The 20,957-nt window shown below is 38.0% G+C and overlaps 1 protein-coding gene across 2 annotated transcripts in view; it reads left to right on the plus strand.

The window, feature by feature from the left end:
* The window catches only part of LOC127811424 (DUF21 domain-containing protein At1g55930, chloroplastic-like), a 42,922-nt gene that overhangs the window by 10,388 nt on the left and 11,577 nt on the right, over positions 1–20,957 (plus strand). For both annotated transcript variants that reach the window (XR_008025683.1, XM_052351283.1), the window contains exons 4-12: positions 4,880–4,957; positions 5,122–5,225; positions 6,013–6,094; positions 15,882–16,021; positions 16,104–16,182; positions 16,292–16,355; positions 17,376–17,467; positions 17,621–17,686; positions 18,392–18,508. Coding sequence is in view for 1 of the 2 variants with exons in the window: in XM_052351283.1 (XP_052207243.1) it covers positions 4,880–4,957; positions 5,122–5,225; positions 6,013–6,094; positions 15,882–16,021; positions 16,104–16,182; positions 16,292–16,355; positions 17,376–17,467; positions 17,621–17,686; positions 18,392–18,508 (822 nt within the window). In the remaining variant the exon portion in view is untranslated. The remainder of the gene's footprint in view (positions 1–4,879; positions 4,958–5,121; positions 5,226–6,012; positions 6,095–15,881; positions 16,022–16,103; positions 16,183–16,291; positions 16,356–17,375; positions 17,468–17,620; positions 17,687–18,391; positions 18,509–20,957) is intronic.

Raw genomic sequence — 20,957 nt, forward strand, 5'->3', positions numbered from 1 at the left:
ACACTAATTGCAGAGTGTTTTTTTCTTCCTTCTTGCTATTGGTTTTAGGACAAGGACTTGGGACTAATGATTGGACATGCTAAGGAATGAGATATTATACTATCTTGAGAAATTACCTATTGACAGGTGGAAGCAACCTTTAACATGTCTTTTAGGACCACATAACCCCCCCTCCTAGGGACACTATTGGCTACACCATTATAGGCTGGGACATCTTGCTTTTTCTACTCTTAAAATTTTGTTTCCTTTATTGTTTCAAAATCTTGATATTAGAGAGTTTTATTATGATGTCTGTGAGTTTGCTAAACATAGACGTGTTGTTTTTCCAGCTAGAAATAACAGATGTCTTACTCCTTTTGAATTGATTCATAGTGACATTTGGGGTCCATTAACCATTCCAAATGTTTCTGGGGCATGTTGGTCTGTTTCGTTCATTGATGATTGCATGAGGGTTGCATGGGTCTTTCTTCTTAAATCTAAATCTAATGTGAGCAATATTCTTCCCAATTTCTTTTCTATGATCCACAATCAATTTGGGGCACAAATCAAACAGTTTCGGCTAGACAATGCAAGGGATTATTTCAACCAAACCCTTTCCCACTATATCTTTCAACGGGGAGTTATTCACTAATCCTCATGTATTTCTACCCCATAACAGAATAGGATTGCAAAATGAAAAAACAACCATCTCTTAGATACTACCAGGGCATTGTTGTTTCACAAAAATGTGCGTAAACAATTTTGAGGAGAAACTCTCTTCACAACCACTCATGTCATAAACCGATTACCCTCTCGAGTGTTACATTTTCAAACTCCTATGGCAGTCTTATCTCGCTTCTATCCTGTTCTTTTAAACTCCTAAAGTATTTGGGTGTGTTTCATTTGTTCATGTTCACAGCCCTTATCGGGGGAAGTTGGATCTTAGAGCTCTTAAGTGTGTCTTTGTGGGCTATTCTTCTACACAAAATGGTACAAATGCTATCATCCTCGGGCTGAAAATTTTTTGGTTTCTTCGGATGTTACCTTTGTTGAAATTGAACCCTATTTTACTCACCCTTCTCTTCAGAGAGAGATCTCAAGTGTGGAAGATAAGGATGAGTTGCTCCTTCCTAACTTTCTGCCGCCAGCTCCAGCTCCTAAACTTCTACTTGAACAACCTACATTTGACTTTGCCTCGCAAGCTCATGAACCTAAATCCTCCCTCCAACTTGTTCTCCAAACTGTTGGGGAGGAGACCACCACTGACAAATAGTTTCTCCAGATTTACTCAAGAAGAAATAATCTAGAACCCAAACCAAGGCTACACCTATCATCAATTCCAATGTGTGGAAATGAGGTAACATCTATTGACTCACCTTCTAATGTCGATTCCATGGCTGATATTGACCTTCCTATAGCATTAAGGAAAGGAATTAGAGAGTGCACAAAACATCCCTGACATCCACTCTCTCACTTTGTATCCTTTAAAAGATGCTCTCCATCTCATAGAAGCTTTCTTACAAACATACACACAGTATCCATTCCTACCACATTATTAGAGGCTTCAAACTGTGAAAATTGAAGGAATGTCATGAATGTTGAAATGCAGGCTCTTTTGAGAGGAATAATACATGGGAGATTATGGATTTACCAAAAGGGAAGAAACCTGTTGGGTGCAAATGGGTCTTCACAATCAAGTATAAAGCAGATGTGACACTTGAAAGATACAAGGCTAGGTTGGTAGTTAAGGGTTATACTCAAAACATATGTGTTAAATGTTGTCTAGAGTATAGGATAAGAAGATCAGTGAAAGGAGTGAATTTTGAGGGCCAATGAAGTATTAAATAGAAGTTTATATATCAATATGTAATTAGTGATAGTTGGGGGGTTAAACTGTAAATATTTAATAGTCTTAATTTTGATATCCGCCTACTATTATAAATAGAGGGCAAGGGGTAGCAAGAGACGTAGATTTCTCTTTTTATGTGTGTAAGTGCTGATTGTTTATGAGAAAGGCTAGAGCTTTGTAATCTTGGGAAAACAATTGGGATGTACTCGGGATAAAAGAGAGAAAAGGAAGACTGTTGCACTGATCAAGTTTCTATTAATAAAGATTGTTCTTGGTGGCTCTTGAAGACTGGATGTAGGTTTCCTCAAAGGGAACCGAATCAGTATAAATATTGTGTTCATTTGGTTGATTGGTTTGCATTTCTTGATTCTGTGATTTCATTTATTATTTTTGTTGATTATATAGTTTTTGTTGATTCTATTCAGGTGTGGTGTTTGTGTCCAAATCGAGAGGGTTGTGTGTGTGTAAAAGGCAAATCTCTTCCAAGATTCTATTCCGTTGTAGTCCTAGTTATAACAATATGGAATAGACTACCAAGAAACCTTTGCCTCGGTAGCCAAAATGAACATGGTGAGAATTCTCTTATCCCTAGCAGTTAATTTTGATTGGCTTTTGTTATAGTTTGATGCGAATAATAATGCTTTCTTGCATGGAGACCTCGAGGAGAAAATTTATATGGACATACCCCCAGATTCAACAAAAACAGATTTGGGACTAAGGTTTGTAGACTCAAGAAGGTACTATATGGCCTAAAACAGTCACCAAGAGGTTGGTTTGGGAGATTTTCCAAAGTAATGCAGGCCATGGTTTACAAACCGAGCCAAGGGGACCATACTCTATTCATAAAACACTTAGGTTCAGATCTTGTCACAGCTCTTATTGTTTATGTTGATGATATTATAGTGACAGAAAATGATGAAAATGAGAGGCATAACTTGGACAGATGTTTGACTAAGTAGTTTGATATCAAAGAATTAGTAAATTTGAAGTATTTCCTAGGTATTGAAGTGACATGGTCTAGACAGGGGATATTTATATCCCAACACAAGTATGTCCTTGATCTTTTACGAGACACGGGGAAAATGGCTTGCAAACCATCTAGCATTCCAATTGACCCTAATCACAAACTTGGTAAAGCAAAGGGAGATAGAAACACAAACAAAAAGGCATATCAAAGGTTAGTCGGCAGGCTAATTTACCTCTCTCACATATGGCCGGATATAGCCTATGTCGTGAGTATAGTGAGTCAATTCATGCATGAACCCAAGGAACTTCACGTGTAAGTAGTTTGCAGAATCTTACATTACCTCAAGGGTACTCTAGGAAAGAGAATTCTGTTCTAAAAGGGGACAAGCTCACTCTAGAGGCCTACATTGATGCAGATTATGCAAGCTCAGTGATTGATAGAAGATTTATCTCAGGATATTGTATTTTCTTGGGTGAAAACTTAGTTACTTGAAGTAAAAAACAATCTTTCGTGGGCAGATCAAGTGCTTAATCAGAATTTCAGGCAATGGCACAAGGGATATGTGAACTATTATGGTTAAAGATTATTCTGGAAGATCTAAGACTCAAGTGAGAAGATCCCATGAAGCTCTATTGTGACAATAAGTCAGCCATTAGCATTGCACACAATCCTGTGCAGCATGACTGAACTATTATGGTTAAAGATTATTCTGGAAGATCTAAGACTCAAGTGAGAAGATCCTATGAAGCTCTATTGTGACAATAAGTCAGCCATTAGCATTGCACACAATCTTGTGTTGCATGACTAGACAAAATACATTGAGGTGGATTGACATTTTATTAAAGAAAAATTGGACAATGGTCTTATCTGCACGTCTTATATACCAAGCAAATCATAGCTAGTTGATGTTCTAATTAAGGGACTCAATAGTTAGGTCTTTTACAAGCTTACAACCAAGTTTGGAATGGACAATGTTTATTCACTAGCTCGAGAGGGAGTGTCGTAAATCAAGGCTGTGATTGGTCAAATATTTTGTAGATTTAAAGGCTGTAACAATTTCATAATCTATGGGATTGATTACCAATCCCAATCAATCCCTCAATCTATGGGATTAATTATAATCAATCTTAATTGTTGGGATTGATTGATTGATGTAAATTAGTAATTGATGTAGTTAGGATTCCTTTTTTTCTTAGTTATAGGGATTTGATTAATTTCTTTCTCCTATAATCAAGTGGAAGTGGAAAGATACCAAGTTTTCAGTTTTCTTCTACAGTTTTCTCTCTGTATTACCATTTTCCTGTTTCTAATAAAGGTTCCTTCTAGATTTGTTAAGTTCATTTAGACAAAATAAATGTGAAATTACAGCATTCAATTCCATCCGTTTTCATTTGTATCCATTTCCAGCGTGAAGCAGATTTCTTTAATCTGTTTTATGCAATCTTCTTTTCAAGTACAAGAGTAATGAACCATCAAAGAGGAGACTAATGAAACCTGGTTATTCTTCTTTTACCTTGTGTGGGGCAAAGTTTAGGAAACTTGTTTGTAAGCCTAGAAGCTTTTGTCCATGTCTAACCCTCACACACTTGAGATGCATTTTCCTTCCTCATTTAAGCATTAGCCTGATTATACTAAAAGAAGGATTAAGATTTGGGTTGGTTTATTTGTTAACGAAAACAACAAAATTCACTGATCTGGAAACATGCAAATAAACACAAGTTGAGATGCTTTATTTCTCATCTAGGTTATGGCCAGCTGGATGCTTTAATTTTCTTTTAGGTTATTCATCTTATAAATAAGCAGATGTTATTCTTCTATGTTATATATGAGAAATAAGATAAGTCTAATTCCTTAGAAATGTAATATGATGAGCCATTAAATTATGATTTCAAAATGAATCTTCTTGACAACTCCTTTAATTGTACAAAAATGGAAAATTTGAGATGCTTTATTGATTTCTGTTCAACCCTAGGCATGATAAACTTATTTTGCCTGGTGTTTGTGTACACATACATGCAAAAACATATTTCTATATTGCTTCTGCAGGTAATTAAACCAGATAATTTTTTCCCCGATGATATCAGGTTGCCATTTTGCTTCTCACTGAAATTACTCCAAAAAGTATAGCAGTTCATAATCCCACTGAGGTTGCTAGATTTGTGGTAAGTCCAGTAGTTACCTCTTTCTTTTGAACTGAGTCAAAGATCGGATAGAGTTGTTACTTGGTTACCATTATAGAGTATACATGTCTGTTATTTGACAAATGTGCCATTTTCAGCCTGTGTTCCTATATTAATTTAACCTGTGCCACTTGTAATGCCTCTAGGTAAGGCCAGTGGCGTGGCTTTCCGTAATATTATATCCTGTGGGAAGAGTTGTTACGTATCTATCAATGGGAATGCTAAAATTGCTCGGTCTGAAAGGAAGAAGGTGCGCTTATCACAGACTTCTTTTTATCTCTCATCTTATTTTGTTACTTATAGTATCTCTTTAAAAATTGAGTATTGTAGTAACTCTTTTTGGAACTGTTTTGGTCTTAAGTATCCATTGTTTAATTGCTTATGTTTCCACATTGTTTAGCTTTCTACTAGTAGTTGACTGACTGTATAGGAAAATTTCAAATTAAGGATCTGGTAAATGACATGATTTAGAGAATTCATTATTGACAATATCTCAACTTTTGTTGCCTTTAAATTTCTACTATTAGTGGTTCTGAGGCAGTTTTCACGTGATTTTAGCATCACAAGTCATGTGCAGTGAATATAAACCACAGGAGAGCTGAAACATGCATAATATGGTATTGTCAATGGTGCAATTGAACAATCACTAATGAGCCTTTCTCAACTTGTGCTTTTCCCTCTTAGAGGATAGTTCTTAGATCATTAGGCTGCAAAGACTTGAGTTAAAGTCCAATTACATAAACTTTTAAACAAATATTTTCCCTCAGTAATGACTCTAATAACAATGGTGATGTTCATTTTCTTTATGTCAGCCATTTTTTGCAAGGAACATGAGTGTCATTTTGCCGTTTGTCTGCTGTTTATAATAATGATCATGTAATGTTTCCATATCCTATATGCTGTTCTGGTTATGCTTACCTTTGGTCTATGTGGCTAAATTTTTCTGAATCTATCAATATTAGTGTTGATAAATTTTTCTTGAAGTTGTGGCTATGAAATAATGATGTCAGTGGACCTTGTCAAATTTGAGGTACTAGTGAACCATATGTTACTGAGGATGAATTGAAATTGATGTTGCGAGGAGCAGAGTTGAGCGGGGCTATAGAAGAGGAAGAACAGGTAAATGAATAGGCTTATTTTAGCTACTATTGTCCATGCTTTTTCTTTGTTTGAAACTGGATATAAATTATAGGGAGCAGCTTCTGGACTTTTCTAACATAAAATGCTAACTTCATTCATCATTCTACTTTCTACTACCTCTTTCGTCAAATATTGGTTGTTGCATTATATTCAAAACATCGTTGGATGTAAATATTATTATAACTATTTTTGCTTAAATACAACAATAAATTTATAGCTACAAGTGAGTGTCCATCTCGAGCTTCCAGTTTCCGGAAGACTTGCAAAAGAGAGAGCTATTGTTGCAGGGATACAACAATTAAAATTTATATGTCCGGGAATCTCTGCAAACAGTTGTTAGGGCTTAGCGAAAATGAAGAGCCAAAAATTGCTTGAGGAGATTGGCAGTTGGGGGCTCGACCTGTTCACTAGGGAAGCGGAAGGGTGGAGCATCGGAGGAGCAGGAGGAATGAGCACCGAAGAGGTAGGGGTGCTTCAAATGGGTCTCTAGAGGGTGCCTGTTGAGTTCGTGGATGAGTTTTCTAGAGGGTTTGCAAAGCAGAAGACAGTTAGAAGGCATGCAAGGATTTCTCTTACACGGGCCCTACAATACCTAAGTCTGTACAAGTTATGAAGAAGTAAAGATGTAGTGTGATGTAATATGTTTGAGTGTAATACGCAGTGCATTGTGAGGAGGTGCACTGGTGAGTAATATGAGTGAACTACATAGGTGGACTCTTCGGGTGAGTGACACAAAAGGATAGAGAGATTATGTGGTTGGAATGACTTACTTGAGGCTGATGGGCGATATATATTTATAGAGGTCGAACGATGTGATTAGCACGTGACACGCAGATGTAGGGAGTGCATGACTCTCCCGTTGCATCTGATGGTCTTGGGGTTAGGCATTTATAAAGGGACCTAGGTCTCCCCCCCCCCCCCCCCCCTCCCCAAGAAAAAAAAAAAAAAAAAAAAACCCTGAGAGGAGGAAGGAGAACCTTAAGATGTTGGCCTTATCGTTATGAGGTGATGAGGGGTGAGATCTTGGGGGTCTTCGGGTGACCTGGGAGGTCACCTGATGCTTACGCGGATGCCCAGGAGGGTCATTTACGAGTGCTTGTGAAGGAGGAGTTCGTGGCACGATGCGGGGCACTTAGCACAACATGGGAAGGCACACAGGTACGTTTGCTAGAGGGTGTGCGGCGGACATGCAGTAGCATGTGACAAGAGGGCATGCGTGGGGCACGCATAGCATGGCAGCAAGTGTGGCATGTGCCACATGGGTGTGAATGGGGTGCCACTGGCGTGCGCAGGGGCTAGGTAGCAAGTAGGTGAAAGGGCCTTTTGCATGCGTGAAAGAGCCTTCTGCATGTGTAGGGCTTAGGCTTCTGTACCCGCGCACGCAAAAGTGTCTTCTGTGCGTGCAGGGGGCCTTGCGTGGCCAAAAAGGTCGTAGGAAGGATGCCCGCCCCTATTTATAGGGGACAAGCACTACCTTGTTGTGCCTTGCCCTTGCCTCTTTACTTTTTTATTATTTATGATTATTATTATTAATTTTAGCTTTTCCCTTAGCTTCGGAAGGAGGTACCTCTACAAACGCTTGTTTGGCCACGAGCATGCTTCTCGAGCATCTTCCTGGGGACTTCTCCAGGGGGAACTATCTTGGGTGCTAGGCTACAACAAAAGCAATTATGTGCGTGGGATGTTCCCACACGGGTCTTTTGATGCTTAAGTTAGTCTCCATGGAAAAGTGCGGAAAAACAAGAACATTGTAGTTTGAGTAGAGTTTGTCTTTCCTTGATTGGAGGAATCATCTCTTATTTATAGAGATCGAAATTGGCAAGTGGAGGATGTTAGGACTATGGCTATTTTTTGCATTTAATTTCAGTCTTATTTTTGTTTATTCAATATGCGATGCTGTATTTCTTTTATTTTGACTGTTGCATTTATATTCTAGCTATCAAATTCCGTTAGATTAGAGGGTCACGTGTAAGGCCTTAGGAAAATGACAAAATAGTTTGTTGTAACCGTTAGAGGGGGGATGATTTGCTGTATCCACTCCCACACTAAACGCCTATATGTATTCATCCCATTCTATGGGAGAAAGCATGAAAAGACTGAATACAAAATTATCCTATTTTCTCTCTATCGTCTCACTCAATTCTCTCTTCTTCCTTTGTTCTTTCTATCCTCCCTACCCAATTCTCTCTGTTAGTTCCCCTTGAATCACACCAAGTCAAGGGAAGTTCACTGTCTTTGTCTAGGACAGTGACAGAGGAGTATCTACATCTTTTGGACCATCTATTCTAGATTTCTAAATAGAGACATCAGATGTGGGTTTGACACATTCTTGGACCCTAGAGAGGTCTCCAAGAGGGTTTCCCAAGGGTACCTGAGAAAGATCTTCAAGAGTCTCCCAAGGTAGCCTGGAGAGGCCCTTAGGAAGGTCTCTCGAGTGTACCTAGGAGTCTCCCGGGGACAATTTTGTTGGGAGGGTCTTGATAGCCTGATAGGATCCCAGCTAGAAAATCCAAACTGTAATCAATTAACAATGGCTATCAGAGTTTTCGGTCAAGAACAAGCACAACCCAAGGCATTCGAGAGGCCCTTAACTCTCCCAAGAACTCAATACCAAAATCTTCTTTTCCCCCCTCCCAATATCTTCACCCTCTACATATATCCCTCTCTCCTCCTCAACCGCATTCTGTTACGCACACTTACTGGGTTGTTACACAACCCAGCAATTTCCCCACTCTATCCCTTATGCACGTGGCTGGTTGTTATGCCAGCCAACCAATTTACAACCCTACCCTTGCCTCTTGGACCTTATTTGATAAGTCCAATGAACCGAGACCTATCAGGCCTCTCGAGAGCTTCTCTTTTTGGGCTCATTCTTCTTAGGACTAGTTTGAGCTTGAGTCCACTTTCTTAAATACAACAATAACTTCGCAATATTCTAAAGTATATGCTACTCATGATCTTTCTTTCTTCCTTCCAATCGTAAAAATTAACAAGAATTGAAGGGATAAAAGAATAGAGCAATGTACATCCTTAAGGTCAAATTCCTACTTGGATGTAATGGATGCCCAACTATTCTTTACTTTCACTGTAGGTTGTACAAAAAAAAGAAATGGGAAACGTTTCTGATACGAAACGGAAACGGGGAAACTACATTTTTCCAAAACAGTAGGAAATAGAAACACAGGGTTAAGTGTAAATTAAAAAAATTTATGGGTTTTTTTTGTAAATATAATTTTTAATATAAAAAATTATAAAAAATAGTTCAAAGATAATACAAACAAGAAGGAAGAAGCAATCGACGACGTGAACATTGAGCAACAAGAAGCAATCGGTGGCAAGTGCGAGAGGGAACGACCGAGAGAAGGAATGATGACCTTGAGATCAAGGCTTGATTGATGGTGACACGAGCATCGAGTAGCAAGAAGCAATCGATAGTGAGTGCGAGAGGGAAAGGTGGAGAGAGGGGATGACTACGAGACCAAGATTCGATCGACGGCGACACGAGCACCGAGCAAGCAAGAAGCAATTGGCGAGGGAACGACAATGGCGATCTTTGGGATTCATAAATGGAAATTATATTTAGGGTCAAAGGACAGACGGCGTGAAAAAGATTGAAGAAGAGAAGGTAATATATATATATATATATGTATATTATCGGTGGTTATAGACGAAAGCACCATAATTGGTTACCAAACACGCATTTCCAGTCAAAAATGCTTTTTTGACAATTTTTTGTAATTTGCAAAATGCCCTCGAAACGTTTTGCAAATTATAGAAATGGCCCAAAAAACGTTTCGGGTTGTCTTGGACGTTTTCGAAATAGTAAGGGCCTGTTGTCTTTGTCGTTTTCAACTCGTTTTCAGTTTTTCAAAACATTGAAAACACGTTTACTTTGCTATTTTCAAAAACGCATTTTCGAAAACAACTAAAAATTTTGTAAAGAAAACCCAAAACAACGAATTGTTGTTTTGGGCATTTTTAGTGAAAATACACTAAAAATTGAAAAATACGAAAAACAACCTCTCCCCATCCCCCTCACACCCCTACTCCCCAGCCCCCAAAATCTCGAACAGATCTCTCTGTTCTCTCTCTCTCTCTCCTCTCTACTCTCTCTCTCAAGCATCGACCATCGATCACCCCGCGATCTTCGTCGTTGCCATGAACCATGGCCGAAAGCCACCGTCGACCGCCTCCACGCAGACCCACATCTCTTCTCTCTTCTCTCATTTCTTATCTCCTCTGTTCACGCCATGGCAGAAATTAGATCTGATCGGTGTCACCGGCGAACATGGGCCTTGCTACCTTTCCCATCGTGGGTAATCGTCTTGGTTATCATTGTTGTTCTTCGTTATCGTTCGCCATTCGATGGTTTAAAGCCACTGCCATGGCCGACTAGTTGAGTTGCTCCTTCTCGGCCATGGCGTTGGTCTTCTCCCCCCTTTCCTCTCGAACAGATCTCGCTGCGATGATGGGTGAGGAAGGAGATGGGGCGATCGGCAATGATGATGAGGAGAAACAGAGGTGGCTGGCGGTGAAAGGAATAGGCGGTGGTGCTGGGACGCGCAGACAGCCCTAAGAGATGGAAGAAGATGGTCTCCTCCCCTCCTTTGCGATTTGTTTTTTTTTTTTTGTGTGTTATTTAATTTTTTATTTTATTTTATTTAAATATTAAACTGAATGTGATATGATTTTTTTGTGTTAATTTTTTTTAATGATATTTTTAAGATTTTTTTTATTTATTTTATAGTTTAAAGTATTTGAATCAAATTTACAATTTACTAATAAATGTCTATAATTTATTTTGAATCAAATCTATTAAATAAAATAGCATAATAACAAAAAAGAAATTGTTTTTAAAATTTTAAAGTAAACGCGTTTTCTAGTTTTCTGTTTTAAGAAATAGTTTTTCAAAATAACAAAAAGAATGTGTTTTCAAAAATTTCAAAACAGACACCCAAAACACAAAACTCAAAAGTAAAATACAAAGAGAACTCCACCCAAACGTCTTGAAATTGCCAAAACAGTATTCGAACCGTTTCCGTTCATCAGAGCTTTTACTCAGGATACATGGTGTAGATATTTTGTGTCAAGTTCCTACTTTAGCATTGTTAAATTTTCTAAAATAACTAAAATATCCTTGAATTTCTCACTCCCCTATATATTTTTCTCTCTTTATCTCACCATCAGAGAGCCATGTCTACCTCGTTGTACTTCTCTCCTATATATTTCTCCTTCTACATCTTACTTTCTACCTCATTAGATTGCCATGGAAGAGCTTTTCCTCTCTGCCTTTTGAAGGCAACCCAACGATGATGGTTCCAAATCCAAAACCCAATTCTCTCTCTCTCTACCCCACATGTGGGGTTTAATTTGCAGAGAATCGAATCCTCTAGAACCCAATATATCAAAACAAAAAAGCTTAAGAAGTTACAATAAATTAGAAAACAAGAAAAGGAGGAGATGAAATTGCAGGGCATGGTCTCCTAGTCGCCAATCTCTTATAGAAATTTACAAAGAGAGGGAGAAGATGAAGATTCCGATCAAACCCATGTCAAGTCCTAGTAGAATTGAGAAGCATCTGCCATCGTTGATGATGAGATTTTTGAGAACCAATGTTAAAAGTAGAAGCAAAGAAAGGTCTTGTTCTAGCCCAATGTCTGTTCGCATTGATGGGTTCTTTGCAATCGAACCCCAACAATGGGGTTGATTCTCAGAGGGGTTTAATTCTTTGCAAATCGAAACCATCGATGGGGTTTGATTTGCAAAGAAAGGTTGTCCATGGGCGATGGATGATCGCCTTCTCCAACAGTGATGTGCCACTCTTTTTTCTCATCTCCTTTCTCTCCTTCCCTCACATTCCCTGTTTGCAACCCCATTGCAATGGGCTTTTGATGGTTGTGGTGGTTAACCCTCTCTCACATTGAACCCACCACTGGGTTCGGCCACCGAGAGAGAGATAGAGGGGGGAGTGAAAAGCAGGGGAAAAGTAGTTTTTTTCCCCCAATTTTTAGAGACAAGGGGGTCCTTGTTATTTACCAAAACACATGGGTGTACTATGTTTTTCGCTGAATCTCAAGAGTGCCCTATGGAATTTTCCCAACCTAAAAATGTAACATTGCAAGCAATCTCTCTAGCTCTAATATTTATCAACCAAATTGGAAATGTTCTCATTTCATTTTTCATAAAATCAACTGAACATAGCCTTGTCATTGCCCTTTGGGGTTAGCTAAAAGAATAGGCGAGCCTTTTGGATCTTGTCAAAGGTAATAGAAATTTATTTTGTTGGCTGTTGCATTGTTTTTATTTAGAATGGATGGTAAATGTTACAATTGTTTCTATTGTTGCCTTAATACAATAATAAATTTATAATGCGAGAAGGTGTGTGAGCCTCAGGACATCTAGAGAATTCTGAGTTTCCGTGAGACCTCCCTATGATTAGGAGAGTTCCCAACGATCCTGAGTGTTCTCGGCGATCCCGAGAGCTTAAAATGGTCTCGAGGATTCCAAATGATCTTGAGACCTCAAAGTTATCCTAAGACCTCCAAATGATCTGGTGGTTTCAAGATGACTAAGTGGGTTCAAAATGACCAATTGGGTTGCAAATGACCGAGAGGCCTACTAGGACAAAAGCCGGTTAAGGGCGTGGGTGAGTATCCCTACGTAAACCCTTCGATGCCTAAGTTAGTCTCTTGAGAATGCTAGAGCTCAATGAGAGAGTTCAGTATTAGAGTGGTTGTACTTGAGTGAGGAGGTGGCCCCACGTTTTTAAGCAAGAATATTAGAGGCATCTTTGAGGAATCTTGGGAGATTCTTTAACCAGGTTTCACACCTGTTGTTGCCAACATACAACAATTAGAATTTGTAATGCGGAAATGTGGGATAGGGTGTACAACGTCTGCCCGGCTTCAATAGGGTTGCTTCGGGAGGAATGTTGGCTTTGGGAGGAGGGAAGTTGCTCCGGGTGGAATGGTCCACTGGGAGGAAGGGTTGGCTCCGGATGGAATGGTCCACCAAGAGGAAGGAAATTGCTTCGAGAGGAAGGCTCGGCTCCGAGTGGAATCGCTCGAAACCGACCCGACCCTTCCTCTCGGTCTCGGTGGACCATTCCACTCAAAGCCTTCCTCTCGGAGAACCCTTCCTCCAGAAGCAAATTCCTTCCTCTCGATGGACCATTCCATCTGAAGCTGACCCTTCCTCTCGGTGGATCTTTCCACCCGGACCAACTTCCCTCCTTCCGGAGCATTCCTCTCGGAGCAACCCTACTGAAGCCAGGTAGACATTGTACGCCCTATCCCACGTACTCGCAACAACAACACCGGTGGGAGGGTCTTGGAGAGAGGCTCTTGGGCCTAGGTGGTTCACGAGATGGTCTTGTATGGCCAAGCAACCTGTGAGTTGCCTTGGACGGGTCTCTTAATCATGTCGAGAGAGGCTTCTGGGGGAGGCGAATTGTTGAGTCTCGTGCCCGGGGGGTGTGATAAGGCTTGAGGTAGCAAGGAGGTGAATCTAGCCCACATGATTAAGTAGGGGAAAGTGGCCACTCAGTTATGACCGAGTGGCCTTATACCCTCTCGATTATTGTTTTCTTCTTTCTCCGTCCATCAATCTTCTTGTCCTGAGCCCCTTTTGTGGCCTCTAGTGCTTTATTACATGACTTGCTTCAGGTTTGTTTTTTCTTATGGGCTGGTGAGAGGAAGGCCACTCATGACCAAGTGGCCTTGTACCCACTTGGTCATGGCTGAGTTTCTTGGTCTCCATGTTTTGTTTGGCCTTCTTTTGGATTTTTTGACTCATTTGGTCCACTTGGTCTTGGTTTTGATGGTTTTGGTTTGCAAGTGACCTGATCATTTGCAGCTCTACCACTTGGATTTTCGTAGACCTGGGCTGATTACTAGGCATAACAGTTTCCATGGAGATCTTAGTCTTCTACAATTTGAGACTTGTAATTGAAACTTTTCAGATGAGTTCTAACTTAAATAGATTTAATGAAATTGTTCCAATTGGGAATTTGTACTAGAAGTAACTAGGATGTATTCCATAAGTGAATGTCATTGAATTGCAGTTAAATTTTTCTATTTGAAAAACATGGCAACAAAACTTCCATTATGTTGTATGCATGGTGCAAATAGTTTGCTGTGTTTGGTGGCCTATGGTTGTGGAACTGCTTTTACATCTTGGCTTTTATATTGTTACTCAACTAAATGATTGTGAAAGCTTTGGTACACCCTTAAACTATGGGTTGGAAGATTTTTCACCTACATTAAGTCAGTAATATTTTCTCAATCATTTGTCAAAAGATATATTTCTTAAATTGAAATGATATATGTTGCTAGAACTTCACACATATTAGGGGTTGAAGCTTGTTAATAAACTTGAAGAAATGCATTTAATGTGGGAGAAGAAGGAGAAGATAAGAAATGGAGGAGGAGGAGAGGTGAAGGGGAATCATGAATCTGTAGAGGAGACGAAAGCAACCAGGGAAGAAAGAAGAGCCTGAGAGGATAAATGGGTAGTTATTCTCAATTGATTAATTTCATTTAAGCTCAATCATATTTTTGAATTACAGAGCCATATCTATGAGCTAAATAATCTTTAACTAGAACTCTTTCAGAATAATTCTGTAACAAAATCTATTAAAATTTAAAATTCAAAAATCATAACCACATATGCAAAGATAAAATTAAAATCCTAATATATAAAACTGATTTTTATTTGATGGATCCACTTATTTTGATTACATTAGTCTCCCTTTGTCAAAAAAAAAAAAAAAAAACACCTCGACCTTGAGTTTAATGTACTTGCAATTCCCAATTAATTAACCATAACCCTAACAGTAAGGTGGGTAATTGGCTGATCTTTTGTTGTTGCTAGCCATATATGCGTATAAGTGGTGGCCTAAATCTTATGGCCATGCCAACTTGTTCAGAGTGGGAAGAATTACATGTCATCAAGTGAATATCAATGCAACACCCTGTGAAACACATCACTGTCTTCTGCTTATGATGAGTGATGATTCATCCCCATGGTCTCAGGCTTAGCACTCAATGTTGCCTGCTGAGCTTGTGTCTTGTTGGGGGTTACCACTTAGGCCAATTGAGCATGTGCTTGAAGTTTCTATGTTGGGCTACAGACTACTTATTAGGTAAAGACTTTTAATTGGTTAGGTTCCATCACACCAATTGGTGTATAAGTTTGGGTAACAGAAGATCAGGTAACAGAACAAATCAATTAACTACCTGTGCAAGTGAAAGTAATATGTCATGTTTTTCCCTTAAAGACCACCTGGCGGTTTATCCACTTGATTTAACCAAAACTTTGATATCAAATTTGATGTGGGACAAGAATAGGAATGAACCAAGGAGGAGGAAGGAAGAAACTAAAGAAGAGGAGATGACAAGCAACTGGGGAAATGAAGAAGAACCAGAGCGGAGAAGTATTCTCAATTAATTAATGATATTCAAACTGTCATATTTTTATATTACACCCAACAGCCATATTAGTGGATTAAAAATCTCAAAACAAGTACAACTATTTCAAAATAATCCTATCACGAAATCTATTAAATTCAAAAAATTGCAAAAACCCTAATCATATAAGTTAAAATTAAAATCTGAATCTCATAAAACTAATATTTATTTGACGTGTTCCCTTATCTTGACTGCATCAGTATTTTCTCACCAATTTGTACCTTCCACAATGTGGTTTTGGAGATCTAACTGTTCTACTTTCATGTGTGACAGCTAACATTCTGAGATACCTCTTACAGGATATGATTGAAAATGTGTTGGAGATAAAAGATACACATGTCAGAGAAGTAATGACACCTCTTGTGGATGTTGTTGCCATTGATGCCAGTGCAACACTTGTTGATTTTCACAACTTGTGGGTGACTCATCAGTACTCCAGGTATGGAAACCCAGTATTTGTTTGTATGTGTTATATACTAATTCATGTCTACATACTCAAAATTTTATGAACACATTCCTAGGGTGCCTGTTTTTGAGCAACGGGTTGATAATTTAGTGGGTATTGCTTATGCTATGGATCTTCTAGATTTTGTTCAGAAGGTCAGCTAGTTGCTTCTTCTTTCCTCTCTTAAGTTACTGATGCTATATTTTTCTAATTATGCATGAAAATATTATAGTTTGCAGAATTATAATCTATTTCATTTTGAAGGGGGAGCTACTAGAAAGTTCTGTTGTCGGAGATATGGCTCACAAACCTGCATATTTTGTCCCTGGTAAATTTCCATGTGCATTATTTTGGTGCCTTAAGCCATTGGTTTTTATTGAAAAATTGAAGTGCCCAGTAGATTGTAGTTAGTTTCTAGGTATCTATACATTGCCGTGCTAGGTATGTAGGCAATGGTTAACATGGAGACCATATATGTTGAAAATTAATTAGATGGTTAAGAAAATGCTATAGTAATTTGTTTGCCAATATGGATCTCCTAAATTTGAAGGATTTTACTTCTCTACAGATGAAAGTGCATGATTTCCCCAACTCAATTACCCTTTATTTTGAACCGATAGGCAAACTAATGCTTCTCCTCCATCTAAGCCACCAATTTAAAGAGAAGATATCTCAAGTTAGACCTCCCACACTCGACACTCCCTGTTTGACTATTTCCACTGGTAAATCATGGCATTATTTCCTGATTCCTCTCTAGACCTTAATGTCTCAATTACTTCTGTGGTTGTCTTGCCACTATAATGTCCAAACTCAGTTCAGACCACCCTCATCTTATGAGCAAATCTCTTTAACTGTTGGTTTGACAGTCCTAACCTCTCACTTGCTAAGCCACCCTTGAATATTTGGTTACACACCATATGATTACAATTAACCAATTATCACCTAATGTATTGCCCCCGAGGTCTTCAATGTCAATCCTTTTGTCATTTATTGACCATCTTAACTGCTAAAGAAAAATGGTGCAAAGGGAAATGAAATTTGAAACATGGAAGATGTGATCTTCATAAAGATAGGGCAGAAACTAAATTCCAAGTATTTGTAATTCAAGGTTTTCAAATCAGTATATTGCATGCATTTCATAATCCCTTGAAAGTTGAGGTATATCAATCAGTTTCAAGCTCCAAAAGTTTAGTGTTTGATATTTGATTCGGTTTTTGTGATATTTGTTAGATTTTCATCTGAGGATGACAGATTTCCTTTGTCAAGTTTCTGTTCAATGTCCTCTTTTGATATTATAAACAGTCATGGAAATAAATAAAAGCATACAACTTTGCTATCAACATTGCAGATTCAATGTCAGTCTGGAACCTTCTTAGAGAGTTTCGCATCAGGAAGGTTCACATAGCCGTTGTTCTTAATGAATACGGTGGGACTGTTGGGGTATGTGTAGGCCCTGATTCTGGAACCATATGAGTTGTGTACTATGTTTTTGTCTTAGATGTGGCCTTTTTTTTAATCTTTTCTTTAGTTTGTGTCTGTATATATTTTCTTGTTCGGAATATTTAAACTTCTCAAGTTTCATGGATGAAGCAGATAGTGACCTTAGAAGATGTGGTTGAGGAAATTGTTGGAGAAATCTTTGATGAAAATGATTCAAAAGTGAGGTTCCTTTGATCTTTATGATTTTTTATCATGCGATTTGAAGATATTGTAATCCTTTTCTTACTGATATTATCTTCTTTTTAGATCAACCACCTTAACTCCTTGGTAGATCATAGCAGTACTTGTTAAGAAGTGTAAAGTTTAACACTTAAGGCTATTTCATATCTGTTGGCTAATAAAGAAAACTCTTGTTTTAGATAGTGAGATTTTGGCCTTAAAAGTTTGGGCTCACCAAATCCAGGAACTTGCGTAGATCATAATTTGAAACCCGGATTATGAAAAGAAAACTTTTGGATCAGATACCGTCAGTTTCTAGAGTCCAAATCATGTTTCAACTGTTTCAGATATCACTTCGTGGATTTTCATAGTTTTATGAATGGAAGAGAGTAGCAGCACCTCCAGAAAGAAAATAGCACGAGAAAAATTGCCGGGAATAAGGTTTCCAGTGCTGCAGACTAAAACCGTTGACATAGTCTACATGAAAAGATTGATGCAACATTAGATGAAACTCTTGTGATTATTAAACTGAAGACTAAAACTGTTGACATATTCCACCTGAAAAGATTTATGTAACATTAGATGAAACTCTAGTGATTATTAAAACTTGTGTTTAAATGGGTTTAGATGTATTGGCTTCCTTAATACCATTACTAGACTTACTATGATCTTTATTGATAGTTTTGTTCTGTTGCAATGTAACAGGAGGAAATCCAGAAAAAAACTGGCTATATTGTAATGCGAGCAGAGGGAATATATGATGTGGATGCAAACACATCAATTGACCAACTTTCTGAAGATCTCAACATCAAAATGCCTGAGGTATTTCATATTTCTCTGGTGATAATCACTTGGTTGATGCCTAATTATTGAATGTTCTTTATGCTTAATTGAATTATGTGGAGCCTTGTGCACATGTATATAAAATCTGGCAACTGAGTCTGAGCTTCTCTATATTTTGTTTGGAACCTGGTGTTACAGGGGAACGGGAAAGTTATTTCCTGTGGTATCAGAACAAAGTGATTTCCTTTGCATTTAATTTTTCCTGTTCTCCTAGTCAATTGCAGGACTTGAACACAATATTGAGTTCAAATAACTTCACACAATCTTTGGAATCAAAAGCCTCCAGAATTGGATTCAAAAACAGGAAAATAAAAGAAAGGATTTATTAAAGAACTCCTTTTTCTTCTGTTTGGAAGCAATTAACATTTAGAAAAGGAGAACCATTGTTTTTGTTGGTTTGATAAGGAAATGGAAAATAAATATTTTGCTGACATTGCTACTATTATTAAAGAACTGTACCTATCATACTAATCAAAACATAATTCAATCATTAAATTTAATATTGCTTAAATAGAGAGAGAGAGAGAGAGAGAGAGTGAGTGCCAAGGTTGTATACAAAAAATGACCTTTCATTGACCCTTGTAACATTACAAGCCTTGCACACTAGGGTGACAAGTAGGTAATGTTGAATCCACTTTTATTCTCTCTTTCCTCCCTTATTCTTCTAAAAAAAAGGGAAAAAAGAGAAAAAAGAAAAAGGGCAGAGAGGGATTAGTCACACAGATATTTGATTGTATCCCGAATCTTCTTCATTCCTTCCCATGTTAATAACTAGAATGAAAAAAAGGGGAATGTCAATGCATCCAGAAAAAGCGTGATTAATCTCTATCAATAGACCTGCTAAAGCCCCGAACCATAAAGTACTTAGTACCGGTGCCATAGAGAGATAAATAAGTGGAAAGAATCAGAGAGGAAAAGAAGAAACATTGCTTTGATTCTGAATTGGTATGAGACCAAAGAAGACGAGAAAGCAAGGGGAAAGAAAGACCAGAAATAGAGGACAAAATGGTTTTTTTTTTTGGTTGGGGGTGGGATCTAACAATAAGTAGTAGAAGAAAAGAAATGGAGGAGAGATGGGACCCAAAAAGGAGAAGAAAGAGAAAGAAAGGAACTCAATCTCCAAGATTCCATATTTCATAATCAATAATTCAAATATGAAGAATCTTTACACTTATGAGATATTTTTATGCTCACATTTCCCGACTAGACTACAATCTACTAGGTAATGAAATCAAGGGAAAATATTCCCAATCCTCTATAGTTTCTACATAAATAAAGTTAAATTAGTATTCTTCATCTCCATCATTAAGTCATCCATCAAAGCACTATGGGAAATAAATAGAAGCGCAATGTGGAGATTCAAAATAATTTAGTTCTATGAAGTCCAATTTTCATGAATCTAATGATGGCATTTCTACTAGCTCCCTTTTGTTGGATATTAACCTTTGCACAGAAACCGAGAAGGACTAATGAGTCTGGAAGAAAAGAAAATGAAGAGCTTGGTGTAGAGGACATAGAAACAAAGAATCAGATTCTTGGAGGATGAAATCAAGAAGGCCCCTGGGATTTCAAAACCATCTGCTGAGTTCTCCAAGTAGAAGATAAGGGTGAATTTATTATTCTTTATTTAATTTCCTGATTAGTGTTTTTCCTATGAGTAGGCTTAGTAATCAATCATTTGAGATAACTCACCAATAAATAGAGTTGAGATTTTTCTCCATTGTATCCATAATGCACACAAGTGTTTATGAGAGTGTGAAAGGAGTAACAACATACTCCAATAGGTGGTATCAAAGCCGTGGAACGTTCATTAAGACCTTGAAGTCACTATTAATCCCAAACAAAGGAGACAAACCTGTGGTGTGCAGATTTAAAAAAAAAAAAAATCTGTTGTCTTGGTTGGAGTTTCAAAAACTTAGAACCACGGAAAGTAGAAGCATTGCAGGAAAATTAGAAGCTTCGAAAGTCTTTAAAGAAAGCCTCAAAAGCTTTAAAAGGAAGCCTAGGAAGCTTGGAACCTTGATTAGTAAAGCTTCGAAAGCCACAGAAATTGAAGCCTTGGAAGCCTCGAATTAATTGAAGCTTTGGTAGAAGAAGCATAAGTCTTGGGAGCTTCGGAAAGCCTAAGAAGCTTTGGCTAAAAGAAAGTGTGTTTGTGCCTTAATAATTGTGTAGTTGCAAAAGGCAATTTGGTGAAAGTGCAGGAGATATTTGGATATTGATGGAGGAAGAAAGAATTAAAAAGAGGAGGAGAAGTGGAGTCGTGGCAACAAGCTTTAATCGTTGACTCCAAAAGTTGAGAAATCGAAGTTGTGAATTTTGGGTTTGAAAAGTCAAAATTGGTGCTTGAATTGAAAAATTAAAGGAAAAAAAGGAAAATGGCTACAAGTGGCTTTCAACCTCCAAAGCTCACCAAGCAAAATTATGT

The sequence above is a fragment of the Diospyros lotus genome, chromosome 10, assembly GCF_014633365.1.
Source record: "Diospyros lotus cultivar Yz01 chromosome 10, ASM1463336v1, whole genome shotgun sequence".
Classification (NCBI taxonomy): Eukaryota; Viridiplantae; Streptophyta; class Magnoliopsida; order Ericales; family Ebenaceae; genus Diospyros; species Diospyros lotus.